General features: G+C 41.8%; 1 protein-coding gene and 1 long non-coding RNA gene across 2 annotated transcripts in view; one reads left to right on the plus strand and one right to left on the minus strand.

The window, feature by feature from the left end:
• Positions 1-23049, minus strand: part of LOC310867290 — a 176514-nt gene that overhangs the window by 91281 nt on the left and 62184 nt on the right. The gene's annotated exons all lie outside the window — the stretch shown is intronic.
• Positions 1154-22884, plus strand: lcp1 (lymphocyte cytosolic protein 1 (L-plastin)). Its single transcript, XM_083776587.1, has 16 exons — positions 1154-1273; positions 5493-5591; positions 6740-6888; positions 7843-7966; positions 9157-9289; positions 9892-9973; positions 11926-12091; positions 13127-13269; positions 13800-13895; positions 14814-15009; positions 15550-15628; positions 16471-16585; positions 18488-18621; positions 20767-20887; positions 21688-21812; positions 22495-22884. The coding sequence occupies exons 2-16, from the start codon at positions 5522-5524 to the stop codon at positions 22625-22627; spliced, it is 1866 nt and encodes a 621-aa protein (XP_083632713.1). The 5' UTR covers positions 1154-1273; positions 5493-5521; the 3' UTR covers positions 22628-22884.

Consider the following 23049-nt stretch of genomic DNA (forward strand, 5'->3'; position numbering starts at 1 on the left):
CAAACAATGTTTTCAGATAGGTAGATAATTAGGGCTAATGTTTTATGTTTTTCAGCCTATGCAGAGCACCTGTAGGAATTGTCTTCGATGATGCGATGATGACAAAGAGTATACAATGTGGAAGAAGGGACATCCGCACACTGCCACTTGCTAGTTCAGAGCAATTTTATTAATTGAGCAACGTTTCGGTCTTGCGACCTTCCTCAGGCTTAATTCAAGAATGGGCTGACATTGTCACTAAATACATTTCAGGAAGTGTAAACAACCAATCAAAATGCATGTAATTTATCCAAACAGATAACAGCTGTGAAGAACCTTGTCACGTGACTTGAAGGTGCAGTGTTTCTGTGAACATTCCTCATATATATCATTGAAAATAACAGTTTACAATAATACAGGGGAAAATAATTATACATAAATGTCATGCCATACAACATACAAGGAAGACATACAGTAAAATAAGCAAATAAATGTCAAATGTAAGATCCTACTCTGTCAGAAAGAGTGGAAAAGAATAAGAAAAAAAAAAAAAAATTGCACGTAAAGTGCCTATAGTACCGGCTGGACAAGAAGTTCAGATCAACATTTTCTATAGTATAACATTCAATAGTAGTTCATCATTAAGCCCTTTGGGGTGTAAGGTTTGTAGAGTTATACACACTGTAGAGCTATATAGATACATATTCTACTTTATTTAATCTCTTTTGTATATTATGTCCTATTCAAAACCTTTAAAAATAAATTGCGACACATGAGATTGTAGAATAGATCTTGCTGATCAAATGCTGAAAAATAAAGGGCCTTGATACGAAAAAAGGGTTGAAAACCACTGCACTAAACTACAATTACAATGTAGGCATTTAGCAGCAAACTATACCTCTAAACGCCTCCATTCACCTTGATAGCGGTGGGTGTGTGTGTGTGTGTCTGTGCTGGGCAGGCAGCACCGTCGTTACCATATAAAGACAAAACATCTTTCATTCCTCTTTCTGAAGTGTAACGTGTCACTTCCTTCCTCGTAGGGAGATTTGAATAGATGCTGTGCTGCTGTGTCCGTGCTGCACCGTGCCCGTCAGTCATACATACGTATCAGTACGTACGGGGAGTAGCGCTGCAGCCGAGCACAACGCACCGCCAGGGAGCTGAAGAGCACAACGCACCGCGAGGGAGCTGAAGAGCACAACGCACAGACGGACATTCGACAGGGCCCCCACCACCACGCACACCCAGCCAACCCCAGAGCTCAACCCAGCCTCCTCATCTCACCTCTCAGGTAACTTAAAGATGTGACACTGTCTGTCCGTCTCGGCCCTAAACGCCTCGCAGAGGAGCGGAATATTGTGTGTGTGTGTGTGTGTGTGTGTGTGTGTGTGTGTGTGTGTGTGTGTGTGTGTGTGTGTGTGTGTTTACAGCTTTGAATAAGTTTATAGGCTTCAGCAGATGAGAGAGAGAGAGAGAGTGTGTAAATCAATGTGATTGCACTTCCCCTTGACGGCACACTGTAAAATCCAGAAAGTTATAAATGGGGTTATGGTGATGGTCCATTTGGTTGCATATGTACATTCCCGTAGTTAAATTGACACTGATGGTCATTTCTGTGTATAGCAGACTGTGTGGTTTGTTGAAATAAGTGCTGTAGTAAATTAACCCAGACCTAATCTAGTGTAACTGCGGCCCACACAGCGTATATTCTCAAATCCTGCTACATAGAACATAGAACATAGAACAGCAAAAACGCTAATGAAAGACAATTTTCTTTTAAGAATTTGGTTAAAAATAGAAAAGGAGCCACCGCTCATCTGCTGAAAAAAACTTTAGCGAGGTGCTGGAGCCACAAAAGGAGTATGAGGAAAAATAATAAATCAAGAATTTGGTTAAAACAATAGAAATAAAAAAGACATTCAGCAGTATCACTTGTCCTAAATATTAGAAGAAGCATGGAGGCCAAATACAACCACCCCAGTTGTAAAGTGTAATATTATATTAACATACTCTTCCATACTAGATTTGGCAAAACATAACATTGTATTCACTTCACACACAGAAAAGGTTACGTAGTAGGGCTTTAAAGAAGCAGAACAGGGCCCTGGAACCCTGGAGAGAGAGGAGAAGTGCGACCATGCTGCAATGAGCTCAAGAGGAAGTTTGTGGGCAGACCTCTGTTCCAAGTTCCAACTGCTAACAGAAAACACACAATCCAAACGCACTGTTATGAGAGCTTAGCCTTACATGTACCTGCACACTGACAGATAACGTGAAAGGATTAAAGACGCATTAAGGCAACGAATGAGACCAAAGCATAATTGTGCTGATAACTGCGATTTGTGATTGCCTATGCAAAATGTTCCCATCATGCAAGCATGCAGCTCAAACCACGGCAGATGCTGTCTTGCTGATAAGATAAGGCCGGTCCCTGTGCTGTTTTTATGGCCCACAAGCACCTATGCTGTGTGAATTACTGTTCTTATTATCTCAGTCCTTTATACCTGGTGTAAACTATTTATTTATTTATTTTATTTTATTAGTTTCTTGAACAGGGGCCATGCACAACAAAAGTATTTATTGGGCCAGAGTTAACCGTGATATAGCTAATTTGCATCTGCAGTCTCTGGGCAGGAAGATGTCAAATGAAATTCAATAAATACAAACGATACAATACAATACAATACAATACAGAGTAGACAATTTAAAATAATTACAGTTAACACAGTATCATACTGTATAACTATAAAACAGAATTATGCATTACATAATTATTCTCCATATTGGAGAACAGTTGATTCCGTACAAGGGTTTAGATTCAAGTTAGATCAGTGGTTCTCAAGCTTTCTCATGTCAATAAAATTAATAGTTTTACTTTTGGACCATGTTACCTCCATCTGAAAATATTTTGTTCCAGGGAGGGACCCCCATAGAAGATTTTGAGGGACCCCACTCTCTGAGAACCACTGCTTCAGTTTAGTGATCAGTGATCACATGTGATGTGACACTAAAGCTGAGGTTAACTTTTAAAGTTTTAAACCAGTCCGTTTTAAATCAGTGACGCACCGAGTAAAGGCCAGTCCACGCCAATGAACATCCTTGCAACTCATTGCAAGGATGTCTCATACACAGTGACTCATACAACACGATGAATCAATCATCACATACTGAAACGTATTATTTAAAAGTAAATGTCTCGTCCATCATGTGACCTCCAACCACTTCCTGTACGTACAAGTACGTCATGTGACCACCAGGCAGCACTTCCTGCTCTGCTCCGCGTTGCTTCATAACAGTCTGAGTCTCATCTGAGGTGTGAAACCTTTTGCCTCACGCTTCTCGCATCCTGTTCTTAAAAACGATTGTCACACACTATGAAGAGTGTAACTTGGCTGCAAAGTGAGAAATCATTGTATCGTACACATGCACTGTCAGTCCGGTTGCTACAGTGTAGTTTACAGTGTAGTTTACTTAGCAGTATGTCACACTATTATCATCATACATTTTTCATTTGAATCAAAAGGAACATGACCTGGCCACCGATGCCGTTTTATCCCCCTGCTTCTCGCTCTCCTAGTAAGCGAACTGATCTGTAAAGTATCCATTTTTAAACATAATTGTAAAAGGAACAGTTTGTTTTCCAGAGATATTTGGCTATAAGTATAAGGCTGTGTTTTACCGGCCAAAAGAAAGAAAGGTCATAATAATCAACAATGAAGCCCCCGACTTATATCTCCCCATGCAGGAAGTTAAACAAGACCACGCCAACGGGTCGCCATGCAACTCCTCGCAATCGTTTGGTTGCAAGGAGCTGCATGGGGACCCTTTGGTGTGGTTTGGGCTTTACACAACAGCAGCGGCACAAATAACCCATTCTGACCTGAGATCAGTTTCATACGAGGTTTCCACTGGACACACACTGGTCTGATTAACCCATTCTGACCTGAGATCAGATTCTAAAAATGTCAGTCGTTCTTCGATTTTTCAAAAAATAGCAGACCTACAAGCTCGTATCGCGCCACTCGGTGGCGCGATATGAGCTTGTAGATCTGCTATTTTTCAATAGCTAAAGCATAACATGATGCCAACACCAAAATGGGTGCCCGGTCAGAATGGGATAAACAAAATTAGACATTATCGATAGATAGATAGATAGATAGATGTATCGTATATCGCAATATATCGATATTATATCCCGACGATATGTATCTATTTCTTTTTAGGGGGGGCTAGTGTGTGATATGAAATGTGAGCTGTAATCATATTCCATCACATTATCATTGTTAAGGAATGGAAGTCTGAGGTTTTACCTCCAGCACATGTATGGTGCTGTGGCTGCTTTGGAGAGGTTATCCTTTAAGATGAATAATCAGTTGGATAAATATGATCTGAAGTGGGACGTGTTCCTCAGTCATGTTGCAGGTCCCTTGGTGTGATCCATAGTCAGGCAATGCCCTCTTGATTGTTTATTGTATTACTACACATTATGATATGGTTGATGATGCTGCGTTTGGTCGTGTAAATAATGTAAACTATTTTCATATTTTAATTGGATTTTTCCCTTTTTTTCCCCTTATTTTTATTTGTTTATCTTATCTATCTTAATTGTCTATCCATGAATATGTACTCTGTTGTTGTTGCTTGTGTTTGTATTGTAGGTTTTATGTTTTATGTGTTTGTAAAAAATCTAAAATAAAGTACTGATCATAAAAAAATATTCCATCACATTCACGTGCTTTTGGAGAGAAATGAGACAGACTCCATGCAGTCACTTTCAGTAGTAGAGGCGTGCAGAGGGGAGCTGTGTGTGTCTGTGACTGTGCCCAGGTGATGGCCTGCAGAGGGGAGCTGTGTGTGTCTGTGACTGTGCCCAGGTGATGGTCGTTATTGATGCTCATTAATGCATCAAGGAAGGCAATTATGTTTGCAATGTAGTTAAATAAAAATTGTGAAAAAAGGTTGGGGGGGGGGGAATATAAATCGAGGAATCATTAAAAAAAAAGTGTTTTGGTCATTTGTCTGGAAAATAATTGTGTTGAAAATATCGTGAAAAATCGTATCGTGAACCTCATATTGTGATACCTATCGTATCGTGAACCTCATATTGTGATACCTATCATATCGTGAACCTCATATTGTGATGCCTATCGTATCGTGAACCTCATATTGTGATACCTATCATATCGTGAACCTCATATTGTGATACCTATCGTATCGTGAACCTCATATTGTGATGCCTATCGTATCGTGAGTTGAGTGTATCGTTACATGCTAACTATTCCCTGTGTCCGGGGGAGTGACGCCAGGCAGCTTAGTTGACCGGTGTCTCTCAGGGTCCTGCTTCTTCCCTCTCTTCACTGAAAGAAATCTACAAGCTCACAACTCGTCTTTGTGATCTTGCACTGTTTGATCTAATTTGGCCTTAATGTTCACCCCCAGAATGGGGACACTCGCTTGTGTTCAAGGGTTTAAACTAAACCAACTTGGTTCCTCTGTTGTGGTGGTTTCAGATCCTGCTGATTTATTCAAGACTTTCAAGATGGCTGCCACCACCACGCCCATCTCTCCAGAGGAGTTGGAGGAACTGAAAGAAGCTTTCACCAAGATTGGTAGGAAACGCTGCTGACCAGGAACAATGCATGCACGAGAGACCCCATTATTCCCTTTACTGAAACCAATATAGAAGAATTTAATGGATTCATCCATGCAACTTTAACTCTACCAGTGTTATTTGTATAGACAAATTGACCAAGAACATCCATACTTAACCCATTTAGGACAGGAACGCATATACATACCTTATAGCTTTTAACTACTTTATCCACAATTTCAAACTTTAGCTGTTTAAAACAAGCTCATAGCGCAGCACCGAGTGCCGCGCTACGAGCTTGTAGATCTGCTATTTGTTTTGAAAAATCCTGAAAATGTGTGCAAATCTTTGAAGTTTGAATATAATATTCTTTCACAGCGAACGTTTAGATGGGGGTCGGCGGCCAATTTCATATACTTTTTGGGATCCTTGACATGAAATGGTGTGAGCACCACTGACAGAAACAGTGTTTTCAGAAAACTGTCATGATTTAGAAGACATTTTGTAGAATCTGGTTTTAATGTGTTAAGCACATACCAGTACTTTGCCGTTTGATGAAAATCAAAAGAGCATGGGTATGTTTGTCAATTGTCACCATCGTCACAGTGCACTTACCCTTGAACTTTGACCTTTTCATCAAAGAATCAAAGAAGAAATAATCTGCAACACTCACAAAATGTCCATAATTACGAGCAACATGCAATGTGGACTTGGATCCATGCATTTTGGCAGAGGAAGTCGTTATAATGCTTTTGTGAGTTGATTTGTGAGGGATATATCACGATTTTTAATGCCACGATATTATTTAAAAAAAATCAGAAAGACTCACTGACTGATGTTTTTTGGTTGCATTGAAGTGTATGATTGGACTTTTCATGGTCTATATTGTTTAGAATTGTTTTAAAATGTTCTAGTATAATAAAGGCAAAGTAGTGTGGGAGAAAAAAATCAATAAATCGCAATATCAAATCTAATCGCAATATATTTCGCAATATAAATCGAATCGGCACCTTAGGTATCGATATGGTATCGAATCGGGAGGTGAATTGTGAATCGTCTCACCCCTGCACTAGCCAGTAAGTGACTAATTGGTGAGACGTGAGTTGCACTCCTCCTACTTCTTCTTGAAGTCGTTTTAATACTTTGACCTTTTCGTCTCGTCACCAGATGTGGACAGCAATGGCTTCATCAGCAAAGATGAGCTCAACGCGCTCTTCAAGGCCGCCAGCCTGCCGCTGCCCGGCTACCGCGTCAGAGAGATCATCCAGGAGCTGACCAAGACCGGAGACCAGCTCACCTTCGACCAGTTCACTGAAGTATGTATGGCACCTTTGTTAGTACTAGAGCTGGGACTCGATTAAAAAAAATTATCTAATTAATCAGAGGCTTTGCGATTAATTAATCTAGATTAATCGCATTTTAATCGCATATCAATATTCAACCCCAGAACAGCGAGAAACCTTATTTTTTAATGTTTTTTGGTATCCCAGTGAATCAACGAATAGTGACTACAGGATACCACTCATTTTCAACATTTTACTGTCATTAATATACCTGTTGTGGAAATAATAATAAAAATTCACCCCATTCTGTGTTGCCTAGAACTGGAGGTCTGAAAAAAAATTAGTAACAGTAACAAGTACATCTCAGTGACATCACAAAGCTGTACTTACTTCATATTGTTACTGTTTTTTGTCAGACCTCCAGTTCTAGGCAACACAAAATGGGGTGACTTTTTATTATTTCCAGTTTTCAGTACTATAGAAAAGCGCCCAGTGAGAAACGTTCTGCGGTGAAAAAAAAGGTGCGATTAATTTATCTGTAGTTAATCGCGATAAATTTTTCTGTAGTTAATTAATCTAAATTAATCGCAATTAGTCCCGGCCCTAGTTAGTACACATGTATTGGGGTGCAAGCAGCAACCAGTGTTGATTTCAAGATTGAATATTATATTTTGATACCCATTCTGGGCGGGAACCCCTTTTGGTATTTTAACTAAGCATTATGTTATACTTTAGCTATTGACGTCGGGTCTACTGTAAATCACAATTTTACAAGAGTAAAAAAAAAGAGTTCACCTTATTGCCTTGGGGAAGTTTCTATTTCACAGCCTACTACGATTATACCAGGGGCCTTGTGGCTGCGAAGCCACTTGCCAAGCGGCATTAGGTGCTTTTCCATCAAGCCTGTATTCGCATTTTTGAGGCGTTTCCATTTTTCCATCCATTTGAACACATTTTAACCATGTGATTTGCATGTATTCTCTCCAGGTTGTTCATGGACTGAAGAGCTCAGAGGTGTCTAAAACCTTCAGGAAGGCCATTATTAAGAAGGAAGGACTCCGTGCCATTGCAGGAACGTCTGAGCAGTCTGGCACACAACATTCTTATTCAGGTCAGTTAACGTCTGAGCAGTCTGGCACACAACATTCTTATTCAGGTCAGTTAAAACGTCTGAGCAGTCTGGCACACAACATTCTTATTCAGGTCAGTTAACGTCTGAGCAGTCTGGCACACAACATTCTTATTCAGGTCAGTTAACGTCTGAGCAGTCTGGCACACAGCATTCTTATTCAGGTCAGTTAACGTCTGAGCAGTCTGGCACACAACATTCTTATTCAGGTCAGTTAACGTCTGAGCAGTCTGGCACACAGCATTCTTATTCAGGTCAGTTAAAACGTCTGAGCAGTCTGGCACACAGCATTCTTATTCAGGTCAGTTAACGTCTGAGCAGTCTGGCACACAACATTCTTATTCAGGTCAGTTAAAACGTCTGAGCAGTCTGGCACACAACATTCTTATTCAGGTCAGTTAAAACGTCTGAGCAGTCTGGCACACAACATTCTTATTCAGGTCAGTTAACGTCTGAGCAGTCTGGCACACAACATTCTTATTCAGGTCAGTTAAAACGTCTGAGCAGTCTGGCACACAACATTCCTATTCAGGTCAGTTAAAACCCATTTTGACCTGAGACCAGAAAGTAGGCTTTTATGTTTTATCACAAAACCTGCCTTTGTACTGGTGAGTATAGCGAAATCGTTCTTTGTATTTTTGCAGAAGTCGAGAGGGGCTGTGCTGCATGTCATGCGGCTGCAGTTAATGGAGAGTCCCATAGCCCTAATAATGCAAAATGCAACAATTTACAATGTAGGCATTTAGCAGACGCTCTTGATCCAGAGCGACTTACATTAAGCAAAAACAAAAGCATGGCATCACATATAAAAAAAGTAGTTATCATGAATCATGTATAAACTAAGAACGTAACAGTGGAGTATCTATGTCAGCTATACATACTATACTATATTATATATTATACAATATACATGTGTACTATAAAGGGCTATGCCTACATAAAATGCACTTCTAGTGCTGTCTACGTAACGAGCTATAAGTCTGTCTAAAATACTATCTAAGTCTACATAAAGTGCTATCTAAGGGGCTAGGCTAGGGCAAGTGCTACGGGCCATGGTGGAGTCTGAAGAGGTGGGTTTTCAGACTACTAAGTTTGGGATTAGGCATTAGGGCTATGGAACAGAGCTACTGTACCAAAATGACCAATACTTAATGTTTTCTCTCTTTCTACAGAGGAGGAGAAGGTGGCCTTTGTGAACTGGATAAATAAAGCCCTGGAGAATGATCCCGACTGTGGGCACGTTCTACCCATGGACCCCAACGACGACGACCTGTTCACCACAGTGGGAGACGGAATCGTTCTATGGTAAAACTACCAAAGCTTCATGTCTCTTGTTTTAGGAGAATGAATGAGAACCGGGACATCTGGTTCTCTCTCTTTTCCACTGCATTACAGTGGGTTTCAACCTTTTTCATATCAAGGCCCATTATTTGATGAAATGTTGCCTCGTAGACCGAAAACTAAAGAATGTTGTTATCGTTGGATAAGATCTTAAGGTCCACAATTCCATGCTGTATTGATGTTGCTATTGGGAGAGACAACAGGCAAACGTTGACCAAAATGTAGACTTCTTGTAAATGAAGTAATGCACATGTTTAACAAGAATGTAACTCTTGCGAGTGTAAAATGAAACCAAATGGGCCCGTAGGGGTCCATTTCCTAATCATACATGAAGACATACTGTACAGACAGACATAGATTGGGACAGACATTGCTGGTCGTTGGAGCGGCTGCACCACTCAAACAGAAAATAACAAAAAACTTCTACAAAAGATATTATTATTATTATTATTACGTACTATTTCTGTTTTCTCCTAAAGTTTTAGGTTATGGAATGTTTCTGGCTCACCCTTCGTAGTCGTAAAAGAGCCATTAATTTATTGAAGTGTGTTCTCTCTTGTGTTTAGTAAGATGATAAACCTGTCAGTCGCCGACACCATCGATGAGAGGACCATCAATAAGAAGAAACTCGACACTTTTACCAAACAGGTAAATCCTAGTGCCGGTCAACGGCAGGTGACCAGACCATACTGCTTTTGAGCGATACTGTGTCGCCATATAGCTTTTAATCACTTTAAACATTATTTTAAACTTGAGCTGTTAAAAAAAATAGCAGATCTACAAGCTCGTAGCGCTTGGTGCCACGCTACGAGCTTGTAGATCTGCTATTTAAAAAATAAATCTTGAAAATGTGTCTTTGATTTAGTCTTAGTCTTATGAATAACAAACATTTAGTCTCTAGTCCCATTTAGTCTTCTGAAATTCTTTAGTCTTAGTCTAGTCTTAGTCGACTAAACATCAAAAACCTTAGTCGACAAAATGAACACTGAATATATATTCTTTCACAGCAAACATTTTTAACTCCTATGTATCTTTGCTTCTGTGGGGTCCCAGGAACAAAATAATTCTGGGGGTCCTGGACATGAAATAGTTTGAGCACCACTGATATAGAAACATAGGTTTTTCAGAAAACTGTCATGATTTGGAAGACATTTTTGTAGAATCTGTTCTCGGGTCTTAATGGGTTAAGCCTGAGCCACAGAGATGGAGCTGGGCCCAGAGCCACAGAGATTTATACATCCGGACAGTAAAACAGTATAATAATTAGTGCAATGTCCTACATTTCTGGTGTGAAATGTTCCATATAACATCCCCCCTCCACCATGCGAGACCCCCTCCCGCCACAAAAAATTGCCACGCCCGGGCAAACCGTGGGCACTGGATTTGCCGCGCCGTGCATGGTGGTATTCATGTAAATATCCAAAGGTTGGCAGCTCTGCTGATTTATATGTCGCCATGTAACAGTGTTTCAATGCTGCCGACCTAAAGTCAATTTTATGAATATCAAAGGGCTGCATATAAAAACAATCAGTAATAAAACTAAGTACTGCAATACAACACCTGACCTACAAGTTCACAATGTGTTGCAGATGCGATGCGATGATGCGAAAAAACTAAACAAAAAAACTGTGTTCGCTTCCCACGTTTGCGCGTCTTACTTGTAGTAGGGTTGTCCCGATCCGATTTACGTGATATTCAATATTCAAACTTTAGCTGTTGACAAAACATGCAGATCTACAAGCTTGTATTCAATATTCTATCCATATCATCATGATATTAGACTGGATATTGTCTGTGATTTTGGATTATGTAATACTATTGTGATATGGCTTAAGTGTTCCATAAAAATATAAATATCGGATGGGGAAAAATCTGTATCGGCAGATACTCAAAATCAAAACAAAAAAGAACATCGAGACATCCCTAGTTGATAGCATTAATTTGGAAGAGATAGATGTAGCCTGTAGCTTGAGGGACTATTAAATATACTAAGTCCACTGTCCTGTCCACTTTCCCCCTAACAGGAGAACCTGAACCTGGCTCTTAACTCTGCGTCTCTTTCCCCCTAACAGGAGAACCTGAACCTGGCTCTTAACTCTGCGTCTCTTTCCCCCTAACAGGAGAACCTGAACCTGGCTCTTAACTCTGCGTCTCTTTCCCCCTAACAGGAGAACCTGAACCTGGCTCTTAACTCTGCGTCTCTTTCCCCCTAACAGGAGAACCTGAACCTGGCTCTTAACTCTGCGTCTCTTTCCCCCTAACAGGAGAACCTGAACCTGGCTCTTAACTCTGCGTCTCTTTCCCCCTAACAGGAGAACCTGAACCTGGCTCTTAACTCTGCGTCTCTTTCCCCCTAACAGGAGAACCTGAACCTGGCTCTTAACTCTGCGTCTCTTTCCCCCTAACAGGAGAACCTGAACCTGGCTCTTAACTCTGCGTCTCTTTCCCCCTAACAGGAGAACCTGAACCTGGCTCTTAACTCTGCGTCTCTTTCCCCCTAACAGGAGAACCTGAACCTGGCTCTTAACTCTGCGTCTCTTTCCCCCTAACAGGAGAACCTGAACCTGGCTCTTAACTCTGCGTCTCTTTCCCCCTAACAGGAGAACCTGAACCTGGCTCTTAACTCTGCGTCGGCCATCGGCTGTCACGTGGTGAACATCGGAGCTGAGGACCTGAAGGAGGGCAGGCAGCACCTGGTCCTCGGTCTGCTGTGGCAGGTCATCAAGATCGGACTGTTTGCTGACATCGAGCTCAGCAAAAACGAAGGTGTGTGTGTGTGTGTGTGTGTGTGTGTGTGTGTGTGTGTGTGTGTTGAAATGGGCTATGCTTATAGGCTATTCAGGTAAATAGTTGATGCTCACACCAGACAAAATGGTCTTGTGTAAAACACTGGTGTGGACCAGCTATTTTACATTTCAGTTGAATTTCAGAAGCCAGTAGCATCCCTTAAGTTAAGAGGCCAATATTGTTTCTCCCTCATTCTATTCTATATGATTACAATCGTATAGATTTAGAATGATTGTCATAATTCTATATATAATCTGTGTGTGACAATGCCACATAAAGCTACTTAAATAACTAAAGACAAAATATATTTCTAGTCGCTTGAATCATTCCACTTTGTTCGCGCTAGTCAGCGTTGTTGGGGGGGAAGCGAACGTCGCCTCATTTGCTCTGAAACACTGTTAATTTTGACAGCATATTCCGATTTAGTCATAGTCTTTTGAATAACACGCCATTTAGTTTGAGTCCTAATTAGTCATCTGAAATTCTCTAGTCTTAGTCAACTAAATTCACACACACACATATCATATACCGATGGCAGAGGAAACCATGCAAGGCTGAAGGCACCAACCAGCACATCGGGAACAGAATCTTGCTCAAGGACACTTCGACACTAAATCTGGGGGAAACCTGCGGTTCCCATCTGGCCACTCTACCCCTGATCCACCGCCGCCCCATTTCTTAGTCTTAGTAATTAACCCATTCTGACCGGGCACCCATTTTGGTGTTGGCATCATGTTATGCTTTAGCTATTGAAAAATAGCAGATCTACAAGCTCATATCGCGCCACCGAGTGGCGCGATACGAGCTTGTAGGTCTGCTATTTTTTGAAAAATCGAAGAACGACTGACATTTTTAGAATCTGATCTCAGGTCAGAATGGGTTCATCAGGACCAGTGTGTGTCCGGCGGAAACCTCGTATGAATCTGATCTCAGGTCAGAATGGGTTAAGACTCTGCTCTACAATGTTACAGCAAGTCAATGGTGCCGCTCAAACAAAATACTTGATCTCTTCAGCTCTGATCGCCCTGCTGCGTGACGGCGAGAGTCTGGAGGACCTGATGAAGCTGTCCCCAGAGGAGCTGCTGCTGCGCTGGGCCAACTATCACCTGGAGGAGGCCGGATGTCCCAAGCTCAACAACTTCAGCTCTGACATCAAGGTAACACAGGAGGACACTCTCCTGTAAACATATTCATAGAAATATACAGTACAGTATGACATATTGTATGTGTGGGGTATGTATTGTGTAATGGGGTATCAACGTGTGTATGGGGTATCAACATGTGTATGGGGTATCAACATGTGTATGGGGTATCAACCTTGGGCCCGGGGACCACCAGGGGTCCAAACTGGATCCTGTAACTCAGAGAGGGGACCCATTAAGGGTCCGTTTTTCTTCCATTTGTATTTTGTACACTCTCTGAGTTAAATGATCACTGAGGATGTTACAGTGTAGATTGGGGTCCCATTCCCATCCCATTAAGTGGCTCATGCCTAGAAAGGTGCTATATAAATAAAGTTATTATACTGTATCAAAGTAAGGAGACCGTAGCATAAATGTTAAAGTTGAAATTGATTAAAAGGAATCACTGCATATATAATATGTCAAGACATGCAGTACAGTGGCACGCATGAATTACTGTCAGAGAGTCTCAAGATAAGAGCCAATGATGTGTGTTTAAATGGCAGGACTCTAAGGCTTACTACAACTTACTGAACCAAGTGGCTCCCAGCGGAGACGAGGAGGGCATTCCACCTATCGCCATCGACATGTCAGGAATCAGGGTAAGTGTTCAAGTCTTTCACTTTAATTCCATGATGGAAGTCAAATGGGGTCTGATCAGGCTGAAGTCGAGATCTATTTATGAAGCCATGCCGGTGTTTATAGTTCATTTATCTACCTCGATTCCACAGATTGTAGTTCTGGTATTTTTGCTAAAATAGTGGTTAAACATACTGATCGTTTTAGTCGATTTTTTCTTTCACGTCAATTCATTGAACTCGGGGGCATTTTGAGCACCATAAAGTTTTATGTTAGAAATGTTGAGTATGCTTCCCCAGCATGTAGAAACTGCCGGATGCTAACTTGCATAATGTTGAGCAATTTCATCATGCTTTAACCCATTCTGACCTGAGATCAGATTCATACAAGGTTTCCACTGGACACACACTGGTCTGATTAACCCATTCTGACCTGAGATCAGATTAAAAAAATGTCAGTCGTTCTTCGATTTTTCAAAAATAGCAGACCTACAAGCTCGTATCGCGCCACTCGGTGGCGCGATATGAGCTTGTAGATCTGCTATTTTTGCAATTTTTTAGGGGGTTTTCGTGATTCTGAATCCATTCCAAGCATTAGTTTTGCACAAAAAACACTTGTTGGGCTAAAAACATAGCCACTTGCCCAAATGGGCTGACCTCATCACATTTTGTGATGACGGCTATGGCTGTTTTTAGCCCAACGAGTGTTTTATGTGCAAAACTAATGTTTGGAATTCGGAATGGATTCGGAATCACGAAAACACCCTAGTTTGACACGTCACACGATACGTAAAGTTGTTAATGGTTTGTTCACATATTTTGCCAATTATAAAAAAATCTCAACATAATTATGCAAGTTAGCATCCGGAAGTATGTAATGGAAATGAAACCCACTGTACTACAGAATCAAATCAATCAATCAATCAATCAATAACATTGCAGGAGCCAGATGACTTGCAGAGGGCAGAGTGCATGCTGGTCCAGTCGGAGCGGCTGGGCGCGCGTCAGTTCGTCACGGCGACGGACGTGGTGCGCGGGAACCCCAAGCTGAACCTGGCCTTCGTGGCCAACCTGTTCAACAAGTACCCAGCGCTGAAGAAGCCAGAGAACAAGGACATCGACTGGAGCTCCATTGAGGGTGAGCGCAGAGCGGAGCGCAGAGCGGAGCGCAGCGCGGAGCGCAGCGCAATCGCGTATGAGGCGCTGATTATAGTTTTTTTTTTCTTTTATTTTGTTCGTTCGCGTTTTTGTTCATTTCAGTTTAGTTATTATCAGTGGGCTGTTCATTTCAGTTTAGTTATCAGTGGGCTGGTCATTTCAGTTTAGATCACTTTATAGTTTAGATATATTTTTGAAAGTTTTTTATTAGTTTCAGACAGTGTTAGTTTTAGTTCTTTTGTGGAGACGTGAAAATCCAACATATGCACCAATGCCTCTTCATTCATGCTTGTGTGTTGATTGATGATTGACCAAATTGACAATTACTAAAAGAAAGATTTCCTTTCATGTTTATTTCGTTTTGCAAGTGGACAATATAATTTATTCTAAACGTCTAGTTTTTAGTTTTATCCAGCTCAGAGTCCAAATAGTTTGTTGTTGTTTACTGCTTAAATCAGCTACCCCCCCACAGCACATGCATCTCATTGATGTATTTCCCATGGTCCTTTTTTCCTGTCAGGTGAGACCAGGGAGGAACGCACCTTCAGAAACTGGATGAACTCACTGGGGGTCAACCCTCGTGTCAACCACCTCTATGTGTAAGGATGCTCATTTAACCCATTTAGGCCTAAGGCCGATTCTAAAAACGCCTCTAAATCCTGACCTAAGGTTTCTGAAAAACTTCAAATATTTATATAGCAGCATCAAAATGTTTACATTTTTGAATACTGTACATACTGTACAGAACCCAAATATGGGTGCCCGGCCTGAGGGGGTAAGATACCAATAGGGGTTCCCGCCCCTGGGTTAAGCAATATTGCACGAGAGGGTGTTCTTCTGCAATACCTATAATTATACAACAGGTCGTTTCGAGGAAGCAATTTTAGCCATGCACTTCCCCTCCACAAGGAGGGGAAGTGCACTAAAGCATTTTGGGCATTGTAGGAATTCAGCAATCCAGTCAAACCCTAGTCAAACACACAGACTTCATTATTTTTCTGGCCATAGGGTGCACATTTCTAATTGTGCTACTGTTATCTACTAGTACTATTAAAATTGAGTGACTACAGTTTCTTAACTTTCTTCCAGCGGTGAAATGTCCCTTTTAAGAAAGAATCATGGTGGCAGTTATTCACAGGAAGTTGCTCATAACATGACAACAACCGCTATGAAAGTTTGTGAGGGCCAGAATACAAGGTGTTTGTCTACTGTCAGTTCTGTATTACTTCATTCTGTATACTGTACATCCATGTTGACTGTGTGTGTGCATGTGTGTGTGTGTGTGTGTGTGTGTGTGTGTGTGTGTGTGTGTGTGTGTGTGTGTGTGTGTGTGTGTGTGTGTGTGTGTGTGTGTGTGTGTGTGTGTGTGTGTGTGTGTGTGTGTGTGTGTGTGTGTGTGTGTGTGTGTGTGCGTGTGCATGTGTGTGTGTGTGTGTTACAGAGACCTTGATGATGCATTAATCATCTTCCAGCTGTATGAGAAGATCAAGGTTCCAGTAGACTGGGACAAAGTCAACAAACCTCCCTATTCTAAACTCGGAAGCAACATGAAGAAGGTACGAGGGAATCTAGACGTGACAGTTTGTATTTAGTTCCACGTCTTGGACGGGACTTTGTGAGAGCCTTATGGATGCCATAGTCACAGACATAGTTAGTCACAATGACGACATAATCTCATGGATTAAAGTTCTCAGTCGCCATGACTGATTTCAGTCATTCGGATTCCATAGAAGCCAGCGTTGTACGCGTATGATTTATTCAGCTGGTTAGCCTAAAACATCGTCATTACATTTTTAGTCTTGAGGTTTTATTTCCATTCCATGTATCTTCCAATCTGACTAAAAGCCTGATTTATGTACTTCTTCTCTGTTGCCCCCGAACTGTGGAACACACTCCCCTCCCCGCCCACCTGAGGGCACCGCAGTCGGTTGACTTTTTTTTAAGAAAGGACTAAAGACTTTCCTTTTTAACGAAGCATTTTTATTCACCTTTTTCCTGTGCTGTGTGTGCTCCAGTTCCTGTTGATTTCATTGGATATCATTGGTCATCTGACCAGTTTCATTGGCTTTCATTGGATCAAATCAACAGGAATTGGAGCACACACAGCCCAGGAAAAAGGTGAATAGCTACTAGAGCAGTGCCCGTTTGTGATGTCAGAACAGGCCAGCTCCATATATGGAGCCTGGGCATGCAGGGACCCTGTCCAGAGCCCGGGCAGAGAGAGGCCTTATGTGGCGGTTCTGGACAACCGTGGGTCCGACCGACTCGACACCGGCCACTGCACTCCCTGTAGGGGTGTGGAACGCGTGTGTCGAATTTGAAGTTGGTGGTGTTCTCGAGTTATGTGCATTACAGACGTACGTACAGAGACGTGTTGCATTTATAGATAGATAGATGCCCTCATGTTTTAAATCTTTTGTTCCTGTTTCTTAGATGTTTTTTAGTGGTGTTATGTTCTGTTTTCATTCTTATGCATTTGCTCATTGTAGCACTTTGAGTTTCTCACAAGTGTAAAGCGTGAAAAATCCATTATTATTAATATTAATTATTTGTACAGTATACATTTCAGGTTCAGGTTCATTTATTAGTTTGTCCCCGTGGGGCGATTTGGTTTACAGCAAGGCATAACACAGGCAGGTAACATGAAACACAAAACACAGCATAGTACACATAGAACATTTAAAACAGGATGGCAGTTCAAGGTATCAGTGTAACATTATAATTCATAACTTTTCCAGTAAGGTGTGCACAGTCGGTTAATGAACTACTTTGAAACACTCAAACGTAAACTGTTCCCGTAAACACACACAAAAACAAACAACGAAAAACGTGACAAACTCTGCCGGTTACAAACTGCTGCTGGTCGCTGCATGAGCATGCGCCCACAATTTGTGCTTTAGTACAGGGTTTATCCAACTTTGTATGCCAAGGACCCCTAAATTAATGTGTATGTGGTCACGGAACCCCATCTGAAAATACTTTGTGCCAAGAACCCCAAGATTTGTGGTGCTAAAAATGTCAAAACATTTTCAACATTTTCAAAGAAAGTCAACATGTTTTTGAAAATAAATAGATGTATATAAGGGCCCTGGGGGTCCCCGGACCCCACTTTGAGAACCCCCGCTTTTAGACCACATACCACCATAATTCTGAAAGTGTACAAATGAAAGTGTACAAAATAATTTGGTTCTAGCCTGACATTTTCAATTATTCATCGACTGAATATATTTTTAATGGTAGCGATTCAGGGCGGGAGCCAAGCTAATTGTTCCATTTGTACACTCTCAGTGACGGCCACATCAGTGTCTATTCCTATAACTATATCCATCATTTATCTGGGCCCCCCCCCCCTGAAACGCACTCAAGGACCTCTGGGGGTCCCCGGACCCCACTTTGAGAAGCACTGCTTTTAGTATAAATCAGGCATGAATGAACCGTGCCCCGTCCGTGTCCTGTAGTTGGAGAACTGTAACTACGCGGTGGCGCTGGGCAAGACCGAGGCTAAGTTCTCTCTGGTGGGCATCGCGGGACAGGACCTCAACGAGGGGAACCGCAAGCTCACCCTGGCTCTGCTCTGGCAGCTCATGAGGAGGTAAGGACGTCGCTCCCGCCCGCCACGCCACTAATCACCAGTGTTTTGACTTTTGACAGCAAATTTAGATTTTAGTTTTAGTCAGTCTTTTGAATAGTTTTAACCCATTCTGACCTGAGATCAGATTAAAAAAATGTCAGTCGTTCTTCGATTTTTCAAAAATAGCAGACCTACAAGCTCGTAGCGCGCCACTCGGTGGCGCGCTATGAGCTTGTAGATCTGCTATTTTTCAATAGCTAAAGCATAATATGATGCCAACACCAAAATGGGTGCCCGTTCAGAATGGGTTAATTTTGCTTTAGTCACATTTTAGTCACCTGGAATCTTTTAGTGTTGGTCTAGTTTTAGTCGACTAAATATCACACGATTTTAGTCGACTAAATCTAGTTGATTTAGTCGACTAAAAAAAATAAGATAATGTTATACGGAATATGATGCTTTGCTATTGTCACACCAAGCACAGACACATCTTTTTTTTTTTAATGAAGCAACCAACCAACCAGCAATCAATTTAATGTTTCACTTTTGGTGTCTGGTTAAACCCATAATATAGAAAAATAAAGAGGTGAAGTTTTTCTTTAATATTACGGCGTCCACAGGTTTAATTTAGACTATCATAGGTGTCGGTGACACGTTGATAACTTGTAGATCTGTTATATTTGCTGAGTGACACCATCTTATGATGTAGTATAACTGAGGGACAGGTGTGTAAGCGATACCTTTTTGTAGCATTGAGAGAGAGAGAGAGAGAGAGATATGGCTCACTGGAGCAAAGTAATACATTACTTGGATTTAAGCGCATAGCAAGCAGCAGACCAGTGCATAGCCTATAGACTTAGTGCACCAATATGTACTTATACACCAATATGTGTGTGGTCACTGGTCAATGAAGTGCAGAAGTGCTTAAAACATTCTCAACAATTGTGTCGTCAACAACCCACAGTCCTACAGTCAGTGACTTAATTAACCAATCGGCGGCCTGGGCCATGGCTCAGCGGTCCAGGCACCTTGGCTGGCAACCCAGTCTGGCAGTGTGCCGCGGGTTCGACTCCCGATCCCGACGGCCTTTACTGCATGTCTTCCCCCCCATCTCTCTCTCCCCATTTCCTGTCAGCCTACTGTCTGTCTCTCCATAAAAATAATAATAATAAAGAAAAAAGCCACAAAAGCCAAAATAAATAAATAAATAAAATTAACCAATCGGCGGATGGGGACTTTTACAGTTACGTGATCATTCGGTACAGTACATCCATCTGACATTGATTTTATTCAATTTATTTATTTTATTTTTATTTTTACTTTCACCAAATACAAAACGTATACAGTAAGAAATACAGTAGAAGAAGTTTCACAAAATTACAGAAAGAAAATACTATAAATAAGGGGAGGACACAGAAACACATGATAAAAAGAGGGGTTATGGTATTAAAAGGCCAGGGAGAACATGTGTGTTTTTAATCGAGATTAAAAAGAATTGCCTATTGGCCTAGTGCCTGACACTAGGCCACTCCACTAGCCTAGTGGAGTGGCCTAGTGCCTGACACTAGGCCACTCCACTAGCCTAGTGGAGTCGGGGGGGGGGATAGATGAGGGCAGATATATATTAGGGATGTGCCAGGCCAGGAAGAAACAAACATTAAAGCCGTAACCAACTTAGTAACCACACCAAAGGGTGGAGCCGGTTTTAGCGTTGTCCCTGCGGTGTGATATGTCCTGTTGCACGTTGACCCACGTTGACCCAAGTGATTCAACTGGTTGAATTCAATGTCTCAAACCAACACCAAAGGGTCACCATGCCGTTTGGACCCAAGGAGTTGCATGGCGAGCCTTTGGTGTGGTTAGGGCTTAACCCATTTTGGGCGGGAACCCCTTTTGGTGTTAGCAGTATCTTATGCTTTAGCTATTGAAAAATAGCAGATCTACAAGCTCATAGCGCGCCACCGAGTGGCGCGCTACGAGCTTGTAGGTCTGCTATTTTTGAAAAATCGAAAGAACGACTGACTTAGAAACATAGCTTTTTCAGAAAACTGTCAGGATGTAGAAGACATTTTTAGAATCTGATTTCAGGTCAAAATGGTTAAAACCTTCGAATGAAATGACAGGTCAGTGTCCTCTTGTTACTGAACGCTGTCCGCGTCTCCTCAGGTACACACTGAACATCCTGGAGGACCTGGGGGAAGGGAACAAAGTGACTGACGACGTCATCGTGTCCTGGGCCAACGGCATGCTCACACAGGCGGGGAAAAACACCTTCAGTGGCTTCAAGGTGAGCTCCTCCTTCTGCTGATGCTCCCTGTTTTCAGGACAAGGACAAGGCATGCATGTTTGATTGATTGATTGAAATATTTATTAACAGTTTGCAGAATTTACAGTACATTTCAAGCACAAACTCAATACAAAGACTGTTAACTGTGAGTGGACGACCCAATTAAGCATTACACTTGTTTACAACAGGGTCCACATTGTTCAATTCATCAAAACATTTAGAGACATACAAATAGACATTTCTATGTAGCTAAAGTACAGAACAGGAATTCATCATAAAGAACAGGAATTCATCATAAATGTCAGTAACATCCCGAGTGCTCATTTCTTTTACGGATCACTTTGTATGAATTTACACTCACGATTGTTACTTTGTGTACTTAATACTTGCTTTGTATTACAATGACTACTTGTGCGTACTTCAGTATGTGTCCCTCGGACCCCATCAGCACCCGACGGATGCCGTCCATCCGCCCTGGTTCTTAACCCATTCTGACCGGGAACCCATTTTGGTGTCAGCATCATGTCATGCTTTAGCTATTTAAAAATAGCAGATCTACAAGCTCATATCGCGCCACCGAGTGGCGCGATACGAGCTTGTAGGTCTGCTATTTTTGAAAAAATCGAAGAACGACTGACATTTTTTAGAATCTGATCTCAGGTCAGAATGGGTTAATCAGACCAGTGTGTGTCCCGTGGAAAACCTCGTATGAATCTGTTCTCAGGTCAGAATGGGTTAAAGGTGATTTACTGTATACTACTGTACGTACCAAAGACACAGGTTTTTGTCTGTGTGTATAGGATGGCGCCATCAGCAGCAGCATGCCCGTCCTGGACCTGATAGACGCCATCCAGCCTGGCTCTATTCGCTACGACCTGCTGAAGACCGAAGACCTCACGGAGGAAGAGAAGCTCAACAACGCAAAGTAGGTGTACTGCTTACTATAGACAGCTTTCTGCGTCTCTGTGTGTACCATGGAATTGAGGATTTAAAAGAAATCACACCCGTGTGAAGTGAGGGGCGCTCTTATCATCGTACATCACGTACTGTACGTCAATGGGAATTTAACTTTGTGTATAGGACAAAAAAAGGCCGATTTGCTTGTCTACATATGACGTAAATTCTCCATTCATTGTCAATGGCGTTTAATGTTGACAAGAATCTACAGTAGCTATAGCTGAATCTGAATATAGGAGGGGCTAGCACCCCTCAAACAGTGAGGACAGAAAGGTGAGGATGCCATGATACCGCTCACTTCACTCCTGTGTTATTTTTATTCTTAGAAATTGCATAATTTTTTTTTGCTGTCAGTATTGCTTAATGTTTTATTTAAAGCACTTTGAATTGACTTGTGACTGAAATGTGCTATAGAAATACACTTGACAAAGTTGCCATGCCTTACTTTAGAATAGGATATATTAGTGTATGTCCCTCTTGTTTGCCACTGCCAGCTATATATATATATTCTCCCCCATTTAATTGTTTTGTATACTGTATGTATATCTGCCCAAGCCTGCAGTTTGACCAAACTGCGTGATAGATTTGACGATGATAAAAGTACACCGCCTGAACGGTCCTCTTATCCTTGTGTATCTTGTTGCCACTAGGTACGCCATCTCCATGGCGAGGAAAATCGGCGCGCGGGTGTACGCTCTGCCAGAAGACCTGGTGGAGGTGAAGTCAAAGATGGTGATGACAGTGTTTGCCTGCCTGGTGGCGCGCGGCATGAAGAAAGCATGAGTCCAAACTAGGGGTGCACGATTCTGAAATTATGAGCGATATCCGATTATTTGCAGGGTCACATGATCTGCCGATACCATTTCTGACCGATTCAAACAGATATTATACAGAGGACCACAATGGAAACAAGCTGAGGCCCTATAGGGGCTTGGCCCAAAGACTGGTAAAACAGTTTAACCCATTCTGACTTGGGATCAGATTCGTACGAGGTTTCCACTGGACACACACTGGTCTGATTAACCCATTCTGACCTGAGATCAGATTCTAGAAATGTCAGTCGCTCTTCGATTTTTCAAAAATAGCAGACCTACAAGCTCGTATCGCGCCACTCGGTGGCGCGATATGAGCTTGTAGATCTGCTATTTTTCAATAGCTAAAGCATAACATGATGCCAACACCAAAATGGGTGCCCGGTCAGAATG

This window comes from Protomyctophum parallelum (assembly GCF_964188405.1).
Source record: "Protomyctophum parallelum genome assembly, chromosome: 11".
Lineage (NCBI taxonomy): Eukaryota > Metazoa > Chordata > Actinopteri > Myctophiformes > Myctophidae > Protomyctophum > Protomyctophum parallelum.